The sequence below is a fragment of the Papaver somniferum genome, chromosome 2, assembly GCF_003573695.1.
Source record: "Papaver somniferum cultivar HN1 chromosome 2, ASM357369v1, whole genome shotgun sequence".
Classification (NCBI taxonomy): Eukaryota; Viridiplantae; Streptophyta; class Magnoliopsida; order Ranunculales; family Papaveraceae; genus Papaver; species Papaver somniferum.
This window is the reverse complement of record NC_039359.1, coordinates 2,704,072-2,726,390: the sequence shown is the minus strand read 5'-3', so window position 1 is coordinate 2,726,390 and position 22,319 is coordinate 2,704,072. Positions and strand designations below refer to the sequence as shown.

General features: G+C 37.4%; 1 protein-coding gene across 1 annotated transcript; it reads left to right on the top strand.

Moving 5' to 3' along the window:
* The first annotated feature begins 2,945 nt into the window (after positions 1-2,945).
* LOC113346671 (probable E3 ubiquitin-protein ligase HIP1) lies at positions 2,946-8,183 on the top strand. Its single transcript, XM_026590155.1, has 6 exons — positions 2,946-3,145; positions 4,076-5,915; positions 6,695-6,748; positions 7,287-7,385; positions 7,469-7,612; positions 7,697-8,183. Exons 2-6 carry the CDS (start codon positions 4,182-4,184, stop codon positions 7,826-7,828), a joined length of 2,163 nt encoding a protein of 720 aa, XP_026445940.1. The 5' UTR covers positions 2,946-3,145; positions 4,076-4,181; the 3' UTR covers positions 7,829-8,183.
* Positions 8,184-22,319: the final 14,136 nt, after the last annotated feature.

Sequence of the window (22,319 nt, the reverse complement as noted above, 5' to 3'; positions counted from 1 at the left end):
CTTGCATTTACACTGCCATCTGTTAATAAGAAACAGCTAAACCAAATGCACTGCCATACACGTTTTCATGGGGATAAGTGGTTGTCCACTTGTCTTTACACTGCCAATCTGGCACCAAATACTTGATCATTTTGTTGATGCTACTTGTCTTCCCATATGCACTCTCATATGAGATTTTCTGTTATTTTGCATCTACAATCACATTACTCTCATACATTCTCCAAAGGAGCTTTATCAAGTATTATAACTATAACAGTTACACTGCTACTGTTACTTATTGCTGCTGACTAACAAAGAAAGATGCAGCAGAGAATAGCTGGTAAATTGACTGGTAATATTGTGAGTTGTGGTCATCTTGATAAAGTTTCCCAATCACCTTTTTCTGTTTCCAATCCTCTCTATTTTTGGTGTTCTTTTATGGAAGGTATATGTGTCTCGTTATTCTTATATTTTGTAATTTTAAGGAAGGGGACCAAAGGATTGTAAATTCGATCTTTACGTCTCCTCTTTTGAGGCTAAGAATGATTTTAAGATATACTCCGTCCATTTCAAGAAATACGTTAAATTGAAAAAGTGAAAGTGTCATTTTTCCTGAAACAAAGAAACTAATTGAATTTGTATTCAACCAAAGAAGCTTGCTTTTAGTTTTACTGAAATGATTTTCTGTTTTGCAGGAAACCATCAAAGTCATGATATGTTTACGTTTACGGTGGTTAGTTTCTTGCTCCATCTTTTCAGATTGCAGAAGTAAGACTTTCAACACAAGTTTGAAACAAGAGAGAGAGTAGTGAAGAAGAAAAGTCTTCTGACAAAAGCTAAGAATTTGTTATGCATTAGATAATTGAGAGATACTACTAGTTAATGCCAAACAGAGTAAAAAAAAAATGCTTTGAACCCATTGCAAACATCAACTTCACCTAACAAGTCTGTTAGGTATACCCAGACAAGCCCATTTGCTATTTTATCTTTGTTGCTGCTGCTCCTCCTAATACCCCCCTGATTAGGTTAACTTCAGGTTGTAATTTCATTGTTAATGCCGATTAGGAGAAACAGTCCCGCATTTAAGGTTCATTACTGAAATACCATTGAATTTACATAGAGGAGTTAGGTCTGAAGCAATCTTTATCATACTTTGAATTTGCAACATTCATGGCTTGTGAAATACTATAATCATCACTAGCATTACATGTGAATACTCTTTAAGACATTAGGCTCCTTTCAAAAACACTTTGTATAGGCCTTGTGGAACATAAAAATTATGGTCCATGGATTTACTTGTGAAGTAAATTTCTGCACCCACCTGATATAAAAATGAACCCCATTTGTTAGCCAACCACATAAACCGGTGTTGTTTATATTGAGACCCCTAAAAAGGAGAAAGTTAGGCAGTCACTGAAGAAGGATTGCGTTTGTGGGTGTTTAATACTAGAAAAGCAAAGACGACCCTCCTTTATGAAAGGAGAAGAAGAGAGGAGGAGAGGAAACAAAACAAAGAGAACCCACGAGAGAAAGAAAGAAAGAAGGAGAGGTAGACAGACAGGGACCACGAGCAAGGTATGAAAGCAATATCATCAACAGAGAAGTTATAGAAGAAGAAGAAGAAGAAATTCTTGCAGTATTAGCAACAAAGTTATGTGTTTTTGCGTGTGAAACTAATAATAATAAAACCATTCAAAGTAAACCAAAGAGATAAGGAAAGTAAAAAAAAAAGATGTTTTCTTTGTTGTTTTTGTAATAGTGCTTGCTGGTGTAGGGTGCAATGCATCACCAATTGAGAAGAAAAGAAAAGACCTTTAGGTATAGAGGTTGATAGTACCAATGTCATAAACCACCACCTCTTGGATTAATAATCAACCCTATAAATTGACTTGTCTCTGCTCTCCAAATCTCTATGACTTAAAGATTTTCTTATTAGATTATGCATTACTCAATAATGTTAATAATGGGATAATTAAAGCAAAACGTCATAGAATACTACTAGAATAGGATCAAATTCTCAAGTTTCATCCCCCTTCCCATTCCCATCCATATTTTCTTCTTCTTCTTCAAATCCAACTCTTTATTGTTGGAGTTAGTGGGATGTCTACAACACCCAACATTTTTTTGTTTAGTCGTGGCTTTTATTATATCCTTTAGATTCTGGATGAGAAAAAGATAGTACTAGTAAGTAAAAATTACTAACATTTGTCTCTCATTCGTTTGCAAGTGGTGAGCCAGCCAGCTGATAGACAAACTTGACCATCTAGCTCTCTTTGTTTCTTTCTTACTTTCTTACTAAATTTTAATCCAAACCCTTGTTTTTATTTATGTTTAGACCCCTTAATTTGAGTGTCATTTTGTATTTTCTTCATTTCTTTTTTCTTTTTTCTTTCAAGCATAAAAGATTTGACACTTGATTATACATAAAATTGGTTAAAAAGACCAAAATCAACAATTCCTGGGTGAAATGGACAGTTAGATTTTGATACTGTTTAAATGGACAAAAATGTAAAAATAGTCAGGATGTAACCAGTTTCATCGTGCCCATTTTCAAATTTTTTCTTATTTTTAATTTACACAGGATGTATCCAGTTTCGTCCTTGCTATTTTTTAAATTTAAGCTAGGATGAAATCAGTTTCATCCTTATTATTTTATTTTTTGACCATTTCACCCAAACTATTTTTTACTCGTCCATTTGAACCGTGGTTTAAAAATATTTGGACAAATGACCCATTTTCCGTTGATTTTAATAGAAAATCTATTCATTTACATGTGCATTTGTCACGTAAAACACTCGTACACTTGGGTAAATTCAATTACGAAAAGATAAGAATATTAATTACTGAAGGTTCCGTTTTGCAAATTATGGAAAGAAATTGCAACGTTAAATTTTTGTTTGGACGAAATACAAAATAACTCCTAATTATTACACTCTATCTATACATTCATTTGTTTCATTTCCAATAAATCAGAAAATTACTGTCCCTCTAATTTCTCCAACTTCAACCCCCCTTCTTCTCCCTCTGGTGGTCTGCTCTCTCTCTTGTTCATCTTCTTCAAGGGTTCCTTCTCCTTCTCCTTCTCCTTCTTCTTCTACTTTTCTCTTGACGATCCATCCATTGGTCGATCGTCTTTGTTTTCAACTAAACCTCATCATCTCATCAGGTAGGTTTGTGTTATACGTTTCTTCATCGATAGATGAGTTGTTAGCTGCTTGATTGATTAGCAATTTAGGTTTGATTTCTGCTAATACTTTTTTTGAATGCAAATAGTGATTAGGGGAAACGAAGAACTCTGGGTATAATTTCTTTTGGGTTTTCCTTTTGATTTTTTTCCCCATCTCTTTGTTAAAGGCTGTGTTTCTTCTTCTTCTTCTTCTTCTTCTTCTTCTTTTTTGTGATTTTGAGTTTTGGGTTTGATTTTCCTCATGGATTTTAGATAAAGTTTACATCTTTGCTGACAATAAGATCGATTGATTTAGAAATGAAAAAAACGAAAGTTGGGTTTTTTTTTTTAATTTCTTTTTTTTTTTGAGGTTTGACTCTTGGTAAAAGGAAGGGGATTTGTTGATGTTTGCTTCAGTTTTATTTCCTTGTTTGATGACTAATGTAGATATTTCTCGTGCATGCAGTTCTTGTTTATGTGATTGTGAATCCTAGCTACAGTTTGGATGAACTTATATTATGTTTAGACTTTGAATTTCACACTGTGAGTGTTCATGATTTGGGATTTTTTTAGGTGTTTGAGCATCTGGTATTGATGCACCCATCTACCTATATATGCTGAAGGTTGTAATAGATTTCCTGGCGATAGTTTCTTGTGAGGCTGCATTGTGTTTAATTCGCTATTACCCTTTAAGAAAAAAATTAGTCTGCTAGAGTCTGGGTTCTGGATTGTCATTTCATTTCTTATGACTGAACTGTAGGAAGATGCCTTTCTGAGAATGTAAATGATTTAGAATTGACTGAATCTCTCCTCTTCATTGCTTGTAAAGAAAATTTGTTACAGCGATAATGTTCGTCCTCAATTTTAACTGCATGAGTGAGTGTTTTAATGTTAGCATTCTGATGGACTAATTTTTACGTGTTCATACAGGTTGCATGATATTGGGTTTGCTAATACAGCATTGTCCGTGAGTTACTGATTGTGGTAATACAATCTTTGCCACCTTCTGCTAACTTTTCGGAGCATATAAGCCTCAATGCAGGGACAAAGGAGTACCCTTGATTCTTTTACCGATACATTTGGGCTTGACCATGGAGCTAGTTCAAGTAATGCTGGTATGAATCAGCAACTATTTTGGAATGATGTGCTCAATCCAGTAGAAGGTGGTTATCAAGAATGCCCTCCAACCTTAGGTGAAGGTAGTGGAGATGTAAATGTGATTGGTCATGAAGGGAGGAGCTTGAGCAGTTGGAATTTAGGGGAAGCTAGTTCCAGTGACAGAACACGTGGCCATATGGTTCACAACGAAGCAAAAACAGAACATTTGTGGTCAAGAAACCATGCAGGATCTGGACCCAGTTTAGAAGAAAGGCGTCTTGAAGCAGCAAATACTATGTCTTTGGGAGGTGTTCATCTAAACTTAAATAACAATCTGTTGGGGAATGGGTCATTGTTCTCACAGGCATCTAGCTCTGATGAGATCCCACAGAACTTAAACTTAAATGCAGGATATACAAGCAACAATGCAGGTGGTAGTGGTGGGTTTATGGAACCAAGTTTACTTCATTCTGCTGCAAGCTCTGATCATTTTGGAACGGCTTCGGGAAGTGGTGGATATTTGGTAGATGAGGGTGATGCTAGACCTGGCTGTTCATTGGATGGTCGCCGTTTATCCTGCAAAAGGAAAACCCTTGAAGGAGGAGTTTCTGGCCAGTCATCATCCTTAGGAGGAAATTCCAGCCGTTATCAGCAAGCTGAAAACAGTTTATGGCATTCTTTTCCTCCCCGCTTTGATGCTGCGAGTAGCTCCGGCATTTCCACCCCGGCAATGACTCCACTCACCTTAAATCTTCCAGAGCCGGCAAATCCACAATCAGTGGTTGGTACAAGAGGTGCAAATCCTGCATTAAGTCTAGCAGGTAACGCTGAAACCTCGCACAGAAATTTCCGAATGAGAACTAATTCTGCAAATCAACAGGATTTGGCCCCGTCAAATCTTCCACCCACAGGCTATCCAGCAAGGCATTCTCATGGTTGGTCACCTCATCAATTATCTTCTAGAGCTCTACCGATTAGTCAGTCTTTGGACCTTAGGCCACCAGTAGCCAACGTGAGTTCGGAGAGTCGGTCTCAGACAACACATAGTCATGGTTTGCCGCGAAATGTTCACCCTTTTTCTTTTAATGGGACTCCAAGTTCAAGGTCTGGCAGCTCTTCAAGCTCAACGCTCATTCCTGGAGAGAGGCCTAATGCATCACGAGAAGGAGTACACCTTAGGATGCCAAGAAATATATCAGAACATCCTATGTTTGTAGCAGCTAGTGAGATGAGAAACATGGCTCAAGAACCAACTAACTGGAGTTTAGCCAATGGGAGTTCAACTACTCCTGGGAATTTGGCCTCTAATCCTCGGGTTGTGTCGAGCTCTGTGATTCATCCGTCCCCTAGTTCTGCTTGGGCACCTCCAAATCCGACTTCTCAATATTCACAGAGGTTATCGGAAGTTGTTCGTCGGTCTTTGTTTCCATCTGCTGGCTCAGAGTCTGGGGCACCTAGTAGTACTTTCCCTCCATTACGTTCTGGTCCTTCTGCTTCCTCGCCAGAGGGGCCTCCTTCATCTGCAGCTGGTCAGCAGGGAAATCCGCAGCCTTATTCAAGGTCAGCATTCTTGATGGATAGACAAGATGATGGTGTTCCATTGTCCTTCCGATCTTTGGCTGCTGCTACCGAAGGAAGAAGTAGGCTGCTATCTGAGGTTCGTTTTCGACATGTATGTGCCTCTATCCTTAAACTCAGGTGTCAATTACGGTTTTAATTATCAGTTACAGTTGCCTGCATAGTGCTTTGTCATCTTTATGACTCTGTTAACTGTTTATTAGAGCAATACTTGACAACAACAAATTTTTTTATTAAGTTTTCTTATGAAGCAGTTTTATGTATTTATTCTAACTATAGCATGCTACACCTGAAACAGTATTCTGTTTTTAGAATATATTAGAATCATGGTGTTTATTCTCGTCTATTCAACAATTTTTAGCTATCGATGTACAAATATGACTGAATTCAGAGGCTTTTCACTTGCATCTCTTAAAATGCCTGCAATATTCTGCTTATAGAGGATATCTAGATTGTTCTTTTCTCTATCTTTGGGTGAGACGTTTCTCGGTGGGTGCAATCTTTCTGAACTTACATTTGATTGCCACTGTTGACAACCTATTATGTTACCATTGTACAAATGTCGGCCAATGAGCTTTATCAAGGAACAAAGTTTCACTAGTAACTTAGGTCTGCCTTGGGGTTAGATTCTGAAGACAGTAAGAATAAGATTGCGATAACTGTCTGGTAATTATTAAATTACTATTTTGAAGAGATGCTGGAGGTAGATTAGTGGGAAGTTTGAGCCGTAATATGATGTTCATAATATTGCTCATCTTCATATACTCACTTCTCTACACCTCCATGAATTATAGCTATTATGAATAGAGATTTTTGTGGCCAGCATCTAGGTCTTTCCATGTAGCTAACGATCTCATGTTACTTGCTATACAGATCCGAAATGTTCTGGATATGGTCCGAAGAGGTGGTGATGGCTTAAGATTTGAGGTATGTTATAAGTTTGTCATTATATTTGTGTGTCTAACATCGCCATATCTATGCAACTTACCATACACTGTTAATCCTATCAAACATACCTTTTATGATTGATATTCATCTTAATGTACATGAAACGTAGCAGATTATTCTGGATGTATAGCTTGCTATTTTGATGAACCATCAATTATCAAACATGCTTCTTATGATTGCAATTCATCATCATTCTAGTTTACAAGAAGAGCAGCTTGACCTTGAAATGTAGCTTGTCTGTGTGGTCGGTCAGTTTGATTAGTTTCTATTTTAACTGTTTGATCTGCAATAATCAGTGTATCCTATTACTGTAGTGGTGGTATCAAAGTGGCTTTTAGTTGGCAATATGTATTTACTTTTCTTGATTCTACCAATGTGTGGCCCAATTTTGTGAAAATAGCTACTAGGGTAGTCTTGTAATCTCATTGGAGGATATTTTAGGTGTACAGAAGTTCTCTTCAGTTTCTGTACAAATATTCTTTATGTATTTGATCTAACACTTTTCATGATATCGCAGGATGTTATGATCCTCGATCAGTCAGTATTTTTTGGTGTAGCCGACTTGCATGATAGGCACAGAGACATGCGACTTGATGTTGATAATATGTCCTATGAGGTAAACACAAATCTTTGGTTGCCCACTTGTATATTTGTGAAATCTTTTATTTTTCTCAGCTTGCTCAATCTCTTTGAATATAGGAACTATTGGCATTGGAAGAACGCATAGGAGATGTAAGCACCGGTTTGAGTGAAGAAGTTATATCGAAGTGTTTGAAGAAACGGAAATTTTGTACAATTAGAATAAATGCTCCTTCGGAAATGGAACCTTGCTGTATTTGTCAGGTACGAGGTCCAATTTCTGTTGAAAAGCACTTTGAATTTTATTCACTCAGATAATATCAATTAACAACCTTGTGTGAAATTCAGGAAGAATATGTAGAAGGAGATGATCTTGGGACGTTGGAATGTGGACATGAGTTTCACAGTGGATGTGTTAAGCAGTGGCTGAAGCAAAAGAACTTGTGCCCTGTTTGTAAAACGACAGCGTTGGTTGCATAGATTGAGAAGAATTTGAAGAAAAATAAGCCCTGACTAATCTTGGGCTTCTCTTATCTTCGTTACTCCTCTACCCAGATTTAGATAAAAATGAGGATGAGACTCTCTCGCCTCTGAATATCATTGTTGTGATTCATCCAACACTTTGGTGGAAAATATCTTTGTTTTTTTTATTCTTCCTTGGTTTCATTTATCTTTTAATATTAATCCTTTTAGAGCATCTCCAATAGCGGTCTATAAAATCCAATGTAGTTATGTAGAGGTCTTATTTAGACCTTAATTTATTAGGGTGTATACTTGTGGCAAAAATTAGACCCTTTGGCTTATAAACCATTTCTAGTAGTACAAGGTTTAGATTTAAATTTTAATTTCAAAATATTTATTGTACTTGTAAAAGTAAAAGTAAAACTTAAAATTATGGTGCTAGCATGATCTTCCATAACAAATATTCCCGGTCAAATTCCCACTTAGCATATAGTATATGAGACTTATGTTATACATGCAGCTGTAGCTGAAAAGGTTTGCAACAATTCAAGATTCTAATGTGGAAAGTGGAAGACACATCAAGTCAAGGAACAACTCAAGATTCTAATGTGGAAAGAGGAAATAAGAGTGAACAGAAGATCCACAAATCACTGACAATCCAAAGTGTGAAGAATTCTTCTCTTAGTGGTCCTGTGCTCGCCACTCACAGGTTGAACGATACACAGCGGATGTCGAAATGGGTGAGACTGATACAGGAGCACTCTTCAACCCATCAATAGGGTTCTGCAAATTTTCTTTTCTAACACATAAGGTCTCAAAGCCATCTGAAGTGCGATGTAGCTCTCTCGAAGCCACAAATAAGGTCTAAAACATCGGTTACCCACCAAAAATAATAGTTCAGCTTTCTAAGCTGTTTCAGAGTACAGCTGAGCTGATAATTAACCTGGCTAAATTGGGGCCTATGCCACTTAATTGGGGTCTATGGATTTCTTCATCCACTCAATAGAGAATGATAAGGGGCGTTTAAAGATTGTAAAATTACTAAATTAACCTTAAAAAAATCTTAATTATTCTAACACAAATACAAATACAAAATCATAACTTAATTAACAAATACAAAAATCATTAATCAAACTCAATTTATTTTTAAATTTCCATCAAAATTAAAACTAAATTCTAATCAATCACAAACAACAATTATAATCTAATTTCCTTTTGGTTTATAAAAAAAAAAAAACCCCAAAAATAGAAAATTTGGGTGATTGAGTTAAATCCCTTTAAACCCTTCCTTCTAAGAGATACTCTACAATGATTTACCTCTAAAACTTTGAAATTCACTCATCAAGGTATCTGAAAATCCACCCAGAATCAGTTTATATGTATAACCATGGCAACCCGATTCTGATCAAAATCAGCTTTTACTGTGAACCTACATACTCCGATTCTGGGTTGATGTGATGAACATCAATATAATCGAATTACATTAATACACACATCAACCGATTCTGGATTCATGTTCGGATTATTTTGGACCATATGTAATCCGATTGTTTAGTTAAAAATCTCTGAACCCTTTTCTTCAATAATCGAATTACATTGTCGTCCATATAAACCGATTCTGAAAAAGCTGCAACAAACTACCTCAAGAATCGGACTTTATACAGAAACTTAAAGTCTGATTCTGGTACAGATTTCATGAGTCCAAGTTACCCAAAAAAACAAAACCACTTTCATTAATTAAGCTTGGTTCAAGTTTGCAAAATACAATATAAGAAAGCGACAAAATATAAGCATCTGATAGATCAAGTTTTTAACATAAGGAAAATACTCATTCCAACAAATGAAGACCCTCGAATTGATCCGGCTCGATCAATTCCTCCCATCGCCTCATGTTGGGATCGTATTTTTTTAGCCACTCCTTGGTGACCTCCGTTACCTCATTTAACTTATCTACCGATGGTAATGGACAATCATCACGTACTCTAAGATCGATATAATGTATGTTGTTATGGTTGAATAAAACAATTCTCCGATGCTTAAGCGATTCATCCCAAATTGTGTATTTTGGTGCGTATGTATAACATGTTCCCTTACCAAATAGATGAACACTGCAACTCCACGTTTCCGCCAAGAGATGACCACATAGAGGCATCTGCATCCAATGCTCTCGGGTAATTGGTCCATTCCCCTTTGGCCCTTGTACTCTAACAACCATTTTTTCAAAAATCATTTCTTTATCTTGTCTTGTTTTCCCCTCCTTCATCATCGATATGTATAATTCCTTGTCTTCTTGTAGGCGCAAGGCCATCATCTTTCTAAAGTATTGACATTGGGTTAGGTTCTCATCGTCCGCCAAACTTATATGGCCTATTTGTTCCGACGCAACGTGATAACCACAATTCCCATCTGCATCCACCTCGTCGGTGGATAAAACATAGGGCTTGATGATTTCAGGAAGTTTCGAGTAATACTCCTCGAATATGGTGTAACACGTTCGATGGGGTCTACCTCGTTCATCCCTAGGCGTGTTTCTATCACCAAGAGCGGCCCTTAGAGTCACCATAGAACCCTTTTGTCTTGCTTTTCCCTTCCATGCACGTAACCTTGATACTCGTGTTGTACTCGCTTGACTCTCTTGAGAAGGAACGAATAGATTGTTTGCGCTTGACTCTCTTGAGTAGGAGCGATTGGATCCTCATGTTGCGAAGGAGCTCTTGTCCCGCTTTCTACCTTCTTTGGTCGACCCCTTTTCCTCTTAGTCGGTGCCTCTTCATTCCCAATGTGTGAAGGAACGTTTGAAACATTTTTATTCTCTTGTGCGCTACTTGCCCCGCTTTCTCCCTTATTTGGTCGACCCCTTTTCTTTGGAACCTTCCCCTCTTCATATTTAGCGTCGTCATTCTCATGTCGACAAAGGATTCTTTTATGACTCAATAACGGGTTTTTTCCGGTACTCATTGCAACCTTAAACTCTTTTCTTTCTTCCTTCCTATCCATGTTGGTAGGTGGTCTACCCGTCGGCGGTAGCACCGTTGGTTCTCCGACCGGTACCATATGGGAGTTCGCGGCTAGTTTTAAGTCGTACATTAAAACTTTTCTTCACAGGCCATTCTTTTGTGTGAATTTCTCGATGATTTGTCTTCCAATATCTGTTTCCACAAAGGATTCGAGTGGTTCTTCGGTTGGGGGTGGTTTGAAAGTAAGTTGCTTCCAAAACGGATCAATGATTTCAAAAGGAATCCCTTGTTGGTACTTCGCGATCATGTGACGACACGGAAATCCGAAGTCCTTCATCGTCATACATGAGCATTCAATTCTTCTTCTCCCAATCTCATTATCCACATAATATTTGTAATCCTTCATCTTAGAAATGATTGCCCAATGAGACACCCTGTAATTTAAATTTCTAATCAACCAATGGTGTTTCTTGTAGGTTGTGATGATTTTCATCCTACTCTCTTCCATTTGATCGGTTATCTTGATGATATCGGCCTTGGTGTATTCATGGATGGCTTCTTGTAATGTAACCACGGTGTTTTGGCTCCCTCGGAGTAAGCTTTTCAAACGTCCATGAGATCCTTCCGCGATACTTGTTGCCTCATTCTTGTAATGCATGTGTTGGTAGGTGTAAGCATACACAAATGTTTCCTTGTACGGATCCAACAATTCCTTCAAGCAGTAAACCACACATTTCTCGTAATCTTTCTTCCATGGCCCAATAAAACTCTCCAAGTAGGATTCGAACTTGGACACGGACATTGAGTGTACCATTAAATCCCAATGATGTTGAAAAGCCTTCCATAATAACCCATTCGCTTCATACTCCGATTTCCTTTTCTTCTTGTCCCCCTCTCTTTGTTCCGGAGTTAGTTTTTGAAGACGCTCATCTTCGGCCTTTTCACGAGCGGTACCTTTTTGTGGCTTTGTATTTTGGATATAACCCCTACAATTACTTCTAATATTGCATTGTATGTGCCATGTGCAAAGAAAATTCTTAGCATCCGGAAAAACCACTCCAATGGCATTCATTAGTGCTTGGTACTTATCTGTTACTACGATCCTCGGAGTTTGATCGCCACGGTATATCTCCTTCAAGGTCTCTAGCATCCAAGTAAAACTCACATCATTATCCCGATCCATAAACCCCCATGATACCGTGAAAGTTTGCTTGTCGGAAGTATGGCAAGCAATGTTTACCAACGACATATTGTACTTGTTGGTCTTGTATGTACAATCTATTAACAAAACTTGATAGAAGCATTGTGCCAACTTGATCATCTCCGGATGCGCCAAGAAAATACGAGTCACTTTGCCTTCCAATACTTGCTTCCTCATTGTGTATCCGTGTTGATCGACTAACCATTGAGATTGTTCCATAACCGCTCTACCATCCCATGACCTCCTCCTAAAGGCTGCTCTTGCCGTGTAAATTTGCCTCAAAGTGGACAAGTTATCCTTATCATCCTCCTTAACTTGGTCTACACGCTTTCATCGACCTCACCGTTTCCAATTGATGTGGTTTCAACCCACAAACGACCGCGTGTCCAACAAGAGATTCCGGATCATCATGATTGTGACAACCATTCATCACTTTAGAGAACTTGTATACCCTACTACCATCGGGTTTCTGGGGTCTATTAACTATAATCTTAAACGGGCAACCATACTTCTTTGATTTAGTAATGTATTCTCTTGTCGTCTTCTTCACGTACAATCTTTCCTTTGCCTAGTGACTTTCTTGCTTTCAACCTCTCTCACAAACAATTTCCAAACGCTCTTTACTTGAATGACGGCCTAAAACTAATGCGCATTTGATCTCTATTCCCTTGTATATAAACCATTTCTTTGCATCGTTTCTATCTTTCCATTCCAAATCGGTAAAATAGTGGGCAGAGGTATCAAGACCCAACAGAGATACAGCTTCGGGTTGATCTTCTTCAAACGCCACAATAATCTACAACAAATATCAACAAGTTGATGATTCAAAATCGGTTTATATGTTACAGTCGATTAAACCGATTCCAAGTAATCGATGTATATGTGCAACTATAAAGACCGATTTAAGAATTGTCGAAAAAAAATTCAAAGTCCAGAATCGATTCACTTCTAGTGTCATATAATCTGATTATTGTTCACATTTCTCCTTGAACTTTAAAATCGGTTTACATATACCGATTGTCAACTTTGTGTTTTCTACGTGATTATTTAAGTGAATAAATCGGGTTATTAACATCACCAACAAAAACCGATTCTGGTCACGTACCAATGGAGACAAAAAATTTGCTACAATCGGGTTATATGGTGACTAACAAAGACCGATTATAGATCCAAATTTGGGGATTTTATCCAGAATCGGTTTATGTAGTGTTATCGAATAAACCGATTCTGGGTTAAAGTTTTAAAATTTTTTCCTTTTTAAAGTGATTGGGACATGCAAATACATGTTTGTAGATCGTTACAACTCATACCTGTTTATTAAGAGCATTATCACCTTCTTCTTCCCGACGAAATTGTTCTTGTGCTTGAATAATATCCCCAAGCATTCTTTGGTTCACTTTGTCTTCTTCATTCATCAAATTTTCCAATTCGGTAGGATCGAAATCATGATAATCTGATGCACCCACCTCTTCATCACTACTAGAGTCTTCATCATCACTATATTCTTTCATTTTTGCTAAGAAAATCAAAAACTCTAGTTTTTCCTTTTTCCCCTCTACTTCTTTCCCTCCAAACCTTAAAAAAGAAAAATGAATTTCTACTCTAATCCAAACATTATAATCCCACTCAAACACTTATTAATTTAACAAAAATTAACTTAATTAATCATCATTAATTTAGTAAGGGCATATTTTGACATGTAGTTATAGGCCCCAATTAAATGACATAGACCCCATTTAAGCGGGATAATTAACTTGATATGTAGCGTGTAGTTAACAAGGCATTCTCAAATTTGGGCACTGATTCTGTAAAGCCACACTCTCATTAACTTGGGGCTTTTACGACTAGTCGTACCACACTACTACTCTACAGTACTGTCCATCTGTTTTATTACTACTAATTTAGTTTTAGACGACCGACTTCCTAATCTTCCTAGCTATTTTGTTCTCCTATATCATGATCATAAGCATAACACGATCTCAAATCATTTTGATTTAGATTGATTTGTGACTTGACCCAAAATCACTTTTGACAGATTAATTACGTGTTGTAATTCTATGTAAACACCCACGTATATCTAACGGATAATACTAAAGCAATTTCATACATCCAGAAACAAAGAAATGACACGTATAGACATTCTCTGCAAGTGTAGGAGTAGGACCATGTCCTGGCGGTTTACAGAGGCTGATGATGAATGTGAAGACATCTAACACTATGACATGGTAAAGATCTAATCATAACCGCTAGTAAGCAACACATGAAACGTATATGAACAATCAAAATATAACTTGCTATCTTTCAAGAGATTCACGTATACTGTAATGATTCGTAATAATTTCCACTGGCAACGTTATTTTATGGATACAGCACGGTAACGTCTTAGAGACACTTATTCTTGCCAGGATCTGTTATGTTACTACTTACCTGTAGTGGCCTCGCATGACATTTGCAACGCCGTAAATCAGTCGTTAAGCTTTCTCAAGGAGTGTATATCTATCTAATCGTTAATGATCGTATGTAAGAATATTGGACCTTTCAGTCCGTATTACCTAAAAGCGACTAGTCTGTACACGGGCAATGCACACCATTTCACATTGAAAAAGGACATCAGGGATCGGTTTTCAAGTAAATTAGTATCATTTACAAATTGAGAGTAATGACTAGTACAAATGTATCGGTCATGCATGATTAATGTAGCATCTGTGTTAAGAATTTGATATCTTTTGTATTATTATTTCTCTAACTCTTTACAACGAATTATATATGATTCAATACTTGGGAAAGAAATAACTTCTTTCCTAATACGACTCTCTTCTAGACCGACCTTAAGAGTCCCAATTAAACCATCTTCCTAATCAGTCTCGGATCCTTAGATTTCTTACCGAGCTTAGAAGTCTCATTGGTTGAGACTTTCCTTAACAGACTCTAAGATACGTGTTCTTACCGAGCTTAGAAGTCTCATTGATTAGACTTTCCTTAACAGACTCTAAGAGACGTGTATAACTGAGAGTTTCCTAATCAGTCTCAGATACACGTCTCTCAACACCGTGTCTCAATACCCCCCCTCAAGACGGAGCATGCAGGTCACAAATGCCCATCTTGGACAAAATAGCATGAAACTGAGCTCTTCCCAACGACTTTGTGAATATATCCGCCAACTGCATGGTGGTAGGAGTATAAGAAGGTAGAATAATCTTCTGTATTACCGTATCCCTGACTAGATGACAGTCCACTTCAATATGTTTCGTTCGTTCATGAAAAACAGGGTTCTTCGCAATATATAAAGATGATTGACTATCGCAAAGAAGACTCATAGCTTGTGTATGGTAAACCCCCATATCACTGAGTAATTGTTTCAACCATTTTAATTCACATGTAGCTGCCGCCATGGAACGGTATTCCGCTTCAGCCGAGCTACGAGACACAGTTGGTTGCTTCTTAGTCTTCCAGGATATTGGCGAATCTCCAAAACAAACAAACCATCCCGTCAGTGAGCGCCTAGTTAAAGGACAACTTGCCCAATCTGAATCACACCAACCTCTCAAGGTTAAACTACTATCAGAGCGCAACAGAATTCCTTGTCCAGGATTCTTCTTTAAATATCTAACCACACGAAGTGCTGCTTCCCAATGCTCCATTCTAGGTCGTTGCATAAACTGAGATAAGATATGCACTGAGTAAGCAAGATCTGGTCTGGTGACAGATAAATAGATCAAACGCCCAACCAATCTTCTATATTTTTCTACATCATAAAGCAAATCTCCTGTTGCTAAAGCAAGACGATGATTGGTTTCAATAGGAAATTCTGCAGGTTTCGCATCCAATAAACCTATCTCCATTATAATATCCAACGCATACTTTCTCTGGAAAATGTAAAAACCTTGTTTACTACGAGCCACTTCCAATCCTATGAAGTATTTCAACTTTCCTAAATCTTTCATCTTAAAACATTGACCCAAGTATGCTTTAAATTGTGTAAGCGCAACTAGATCATTTCCTGCAATAATCAAATCATCAACATACACCAGCACATTAAGTTGCATTTTTCCCTTCATCATAGTAAAAAGAGAATAATCTGAGTACGATTGCCGAAACCCATAATTCTTCAATGCAGTTGACAGCTTCGCAAACCAACACCGCGGTGCTTGTTTTAGGCCATACAACGATTTCTTCATCTTACACACCATATGAGGGTTACCCTTAGCAAATCCAGGTGGTATTTTCATATATACCTCCTCTTCCAAATCTCCATGTAAGAACGCATTATGCACATCCATCTGATGCACATTCCACTGTTTAGCTGCAGCAACAGCCAAGAACATACGAACAGTTTTCATTTTTGCCACTGGTGAAAACGTTTCATTGTAATCTAATCCTTCAACTTGATGATTTCCAAAAATCACAAGTCTCGCCTTTAAACGCACCAAACTCCCATTTTCATCATACTTTTCCGTATATATCCACTTACTTCCTAAAGCTTTCTTACCAGGTGGCAATTCTGTTAGATCCCACGTGCCTTGTTCTTCTAAGGCCTGTATTTCTTCTGCCATTGCTTTCCTCCAACCTGGATGTTTCATTGCCTCTCTGAAATTCCTCGGCTCAGACTTTGCAGATAATGCAACAATATAATTTTTATGCATGTCAGAAAACCTGTCACAACTAACATAATATGTCAAAGGATAGGGTGTACCTGAGGATGATGACTGTGATGATTGAGAGTGAGATGGACTATTTTCTCTAATGGTGTGTGTCACAAAACCTTTCAGCCTACTCGAGGGAATCTTCTGACGCTTCCCCTTACCTAAATCATCATTCCCAACTGCAGCATCTGTGGCTTGTCCATCATTTGTCACAACTGCCTGTTTTCCTGCAGTTGTAGTCTGACGTTGAACATCGACATCTTGCTGAACAGCGACATCTTCAACAGGTGTTGCAGTTTGCACTGCGACATCTTCATCCGTCTGCCGCTGTTTTTCTGCAGTTTCTTCAGCATCAGCGACTATGCACTCTTCGTCATCACTCCATTCTTCACCAGACTGATCAGTCTCAGTTGCAGTCCCAGCAACATCAGTTTCTATATGACTTCTAGAGCTCTCCATCATATCTTCCTCAACTATATTACCATTCATCTCAGTCTTAAATGGAAATTGTGTCTCATAGAATTTTACATCTCGAGACACCATAAATTTTCTTGTGTCTAGATCATAAACCTGACATGCCTTCTTACCATATGGATAGCCAAGAAACACACACCTCCGTCCTCGACTAGCAAACTTATCTCCTTTACTATTTTGATCATGTACATAACACAAACACCCAAACACCTTCAATTGTTTATATATAGGTGGTTTTCCAAACAATACTTCATACGGTATTTAGGATAGGTGTAGACGTACGATTTATCAAGTACGCTGCTGTCAATGCACACTCTCCCCAAAACCATTTTGTCAAGCTTGCTTGAAATCTTAAAGCCCTTGCTACATTCATTATATGTTGATGTTTTCTCTCTACTCTTCCATTTTGTTGAGGAGTACTTACACATGATGTCTCAAAGACTATTCCATTAGTCTTAAAATAACCACGTAATGCATTAAATTCCGTCCCATTATCACTTCTAACAATTTTAATATCTTTGTTAAATTGACGCTTCACAAGAGCAACAAATTCACGAAATATTGATTCAACCTCTGTTTTATTCCGAATTAAATAAATCCAAACACCTCTTGAAAAATCATCCACTATTGTCAGAAAATATTGAGCTCCACATGATGAATGGATCTTATAAGGACCCCATAAATCTATATGAACTAAATCAAAAATACAATTTGATTTACTCAAACTACTAGAAAAGCTGCTTCTACGATGCTTTGCTCGGGGGCAAATATCACAAGCATCATTATTCTTCTTAATTAATTTACTAACACCTTGCAACTTCTACAAAACTTTCTCTGATGGATGTCCCATACGTTGATGCCACAACTCATATGTATCTTCACGCACAGCCATAACTTCAACATGCGGCACACCACAGAAAATATATAGTCCACCTTGTCTCTCAGCCACTCCAATCATCCTCCTCGTAGACCGGTCCTGTATAAGACATAACTTGTTAGTACACTGAATAATACAACTCATCTCATCAATAAGTTGTGTGACTGAAATTAGGTTACAGGTTATCTTTGGCACATAAAGTACGTTTTCAAGTTTCAATCCACCAGGAAGAATCACAGTTCCTATTTTCTCAGAGGATGCATACTTTCCATCAGGCAATCCAACCGAACATGCCCTAATATCTCTTACATTTATCATGTTAAGAAGTTCATACGTAACATGGTTTGTTGCTCCTGTGTCAACAATCCAAGAGGTTTCATTCTTTTTACCTTGTAGATGAGAACCCGATTTTCTTGAGTTTAAAAACTCCATCACCTGTTGAACCTGTGCTGCTGTAACTCCTACTAGAGACGTTTCATCAGCTGATGACGTACCAGCACTATCTTTTGTTGCCGAAACATGCAGGTTATGAGCACGGACAGGATTACCTCCTTGTCCTCTACCTCCTCTTCCCGCACGTCCTCTTCCTCCAGTTCTTCCTCCTCTGCCATTCTTCGGCCTGTCTCCCCACCATTCTGGATATCCAATGATCTTAAAACAGCCATCATCAGAGTGTCCTTGTCTGATGCAAGTTTTGCAGTACTTGGTGGGATCATAAGCACTATTAAGTAGTCGTTGATCAGCTTGCACCTTGAAGGCCATAACATTCTCCTGCATCTCTGTAGGTACTGCTCCATCTCCAATCTTCAGGCGTTCTGAGTTCACAATGGTTTGATATGCAACGTCTACAGACGGCAATGGTTCCCTTGCAAGCAATTGTTCACGCAAAGAACTGTATACAAAATCCAACCCAATCAGAAAATAGTGCAAGAAATCTTCTTCTCTTAACATACTAACCTGAGATGCAATATTACATGTACACTGTCCACACTTGCATTGCGGTATCTTCATATAAGTCACCATCTCATCCCATATTTTGTTCAATCTTCCAAAATATATAGCAACTCCCTCTGTTTTCTTCTGTTTACAGTCACTTAAAGATGCTTTTAGTTGACATATTCTTGTCCCACTAACAACGCAAAATCTTCTCTTCAAGTGTGCCCATAATAGACTTGCATCCTCATAATCTCCCAGGGTTGATCTTACTGACAACTCCAACGTGTTAGCAATCCATGACACCAACGTTGATTGCACTGCTATCCATTCTTCTAACTGATCTGGATCCTCAGGTCGCTTAATAGTTCCATCAAAGAAGCCATATTTTCTCTTGGCTATCAGCGATCTTCTTATGGCTCTAGCCCATTCATCATAATTATTTCCTCTCATAACTATTGGCGTGATGATAGTTCCTGATCCATCACTCGATCCTAGATGATATACAAGATTCTTCTTCTGTGTATCATATTCCACCATCTTACTTTTTGATGATTCAATCTCATTGACCATCCTTTTTCTTCCTTTTTTTTTTTTTTTTTTTTTTTTTTTTTTTTTTTTTTTTTTTTTTTTTTTCTTTTAGGTTTCAAAACTGGCTCTCGATGCCATGTTAAGAATTTGATATCTTTTGTATTATTATTTCTCTAAATCTTTACAACGAATTATATATGATTCAATACTTGGGAAAGAAATAACTTCTTTCCTAATATGACTCTCTTCTAGACCGACCTTAAGAGTCCCAATTAAACCATCTTCCTAAGCAGTCTCGGATCCTTAGATTTCTTACCGAGCTTAGAAGTCTCATTGGTTGAGACTTTCCTTAACAGACTCTAAGATACGTGTTCTTACCGAGCTTAGAAGTCTCATTGATTAGACTTTCCTTAACAGACTCTAAGAGACGTGTATAACTGAGAGTTTCCTAATCAGTCTCAGATACACGTCTCTCAACACCGTGTCTCAATAATCTGCAAGGAGGATAAAAAGCGACAGAAGCAATTGACAGCCGTTTATATATAGCTAGGAATAGGTAATAGAATGCAAGCTAGTCTGGAGCGTAAATGTGAACACAAAATTGGTTAAAACTACCAAAATCAATAATTTCTCGGTGAAAAAGACTTGTACATTTTGATATTGTTTAAATGCAGAAAAATTAAAAATTAAAAAGATACTCTTCAAATGGACAAAAATATAAAAATAGCCAGGATGTAACCAGTTTCATCCTACCCATTTTCAAATATTTTTTCTTATTTTTAATTTACATGAGGATGCATCCAATTTCATCCTTGCTATTCTTTAAGTTTAAGGCAGGATGAATCCAGTTTCATCCTTGCTAATATCTTTTTGTCCATTTCACCCATACTAATTTTTTAATCGTCCATTTGAACCATGTTTTAAATTTTTTGGACAAATGACCCATTTTCCGAAATGTGAAAGAGCAAGACAACCGTGCACTTATTGTGTTTGTCTATGGGTTGGTTGTTTCCGCTAGTCATTAGCTGCATCTAGGGGAAAACTCTAAAACATAAACAAAAGAAAAACGGCTATCAGGAAGTTTCTGGCAATTCGAGATTACCGAGATCAATTATTTAGCGCCGGAATCCTGAGGAATATGCTGCGGCACCGCGGAACTAGAAAACTCGTGCAGTAAATGGTCACAGTTTCTGCTTTGGCCGGATCACGGATGCTAAATTGATACTGTTTATCATGCACATTATTAGCAATAATGATCTTCTAAAAGGGACAAATCTCATTTAGGGATACGGCTGTCATTCAAAAGGTAATGAATGCAACGACATGTCAAATACAAATACATATAGGGTCCTACATACCATACTCTTACTCTGTTTTGTTGTTTTCGTTCTCGTTTTCGAAGCATAAAATGGGTCATATAATCAAAAGGCTCTTTTTCTGGGTCAAATGGACAGTTAGAATTTGGCCTGGGTCAAATAGCCAATGAAATCTTTTTAGTGTGGAGAGACATTACTACCCTTTTGTAACCGTTCTAACCCCACGTTTTCATCAAAACCGCTCACGATCTTCCTCTCTCTTCACTAAAACCACAACGTCCTTCATCCCCACGTTTTCACCCCCACCGTCCTTCATCTTCATCCCCACACCGGAAATCATTTTCATCATCTTCATCTTCATACCCAGTTACCAGAAATCGTTTTCATCTTCTCTTCAATTTCATCGTTTTCATCCACTGTCTCATAACAAATTGAGGGGAATCAGTTTCATCCACCGTCAACACCACCATCAACAATACTAGAAACTGTTTTCATCCTCCGTCTCTAATACACAATCAACACTACAACAATGGTTTCAGTGAATTAGGGTTTCAATAATTTCAGTGTATTGGGAGATTTTAGGGTTTCAATCGATCTGTTTCAGTGTATTTGGAGAGTTAGTGTTTCAATAAGTTTCCAAAGAATGTCTCCTAGAACTCGTAAGTTTTCAAACTCTAACTCTTTTTTGTTATTAATTTCATAATTGCATGATTAAATTTTTGAATTGGTTGTTTTAATTTTCATTTTAGTTGATTTATGTGTTGAATTGCTTGTTTTATTTTAAATTTCAATTAGATGAAACTGGTTTGCATCTGGTTTCATTAAGTATTAAACTAGTTTAAATAATGTGGAACAAGGTAAAAGAAAGCAATACTAGATTGCTATAAGCAAGAAGAGAAGAGAATTCAAGCAAGAAGAGAAAGATAAGTTTTGTGTTTAATAATTTGATTGAGTAATAGATAGATCTTACAAGACTTAATCTAGCCTTTATATAGGCTTGAAGAATAACTAAACTAGGAAACAGAAAACTAAAAGGAAATCTAAAAGAATCCTAAAAATAAGAAAGACTGAAACTAGGAAACCATGGAATCCAAACCTCTAAGCGGAATCTTCTGGAATTGTAGTATGCCCTGCATCAGTCCCCCCTTCTAGAGTAAAGCTCGTCCTCGAGTTGTCCAAACAAACCAGAAGTTCATTGTCACCATGAAACGTAAAAATCTCTTGAACATTAAATGTGTTGGAGATATTCCAATCATTTGGTAGATCAATAACATAAGCATTATCATTGATCTTCTTTAAAACCTTGAAAGGACCATATTTCTTCATCTTGGTTTTGTTATAAGTACCCACTGGAAATCTCTCTTTTCTTAGATGTATCATCACGAGCTCCCCTTCCTTGAAGGTTTTAAACCTCTTGTGTTTATCAGCATCATCTTTATATTTAGAATTGGACTTCTCCAGTTTAGATTTTACTTCATTATGTAATTCAGTTGCTTTGTCTACAAAAGAGTCGGCTGCAGTGTTTGTACTCTGTGTGGTGGGTAAGGCTACCAAATCAAGAGTATTATTAGGTACTT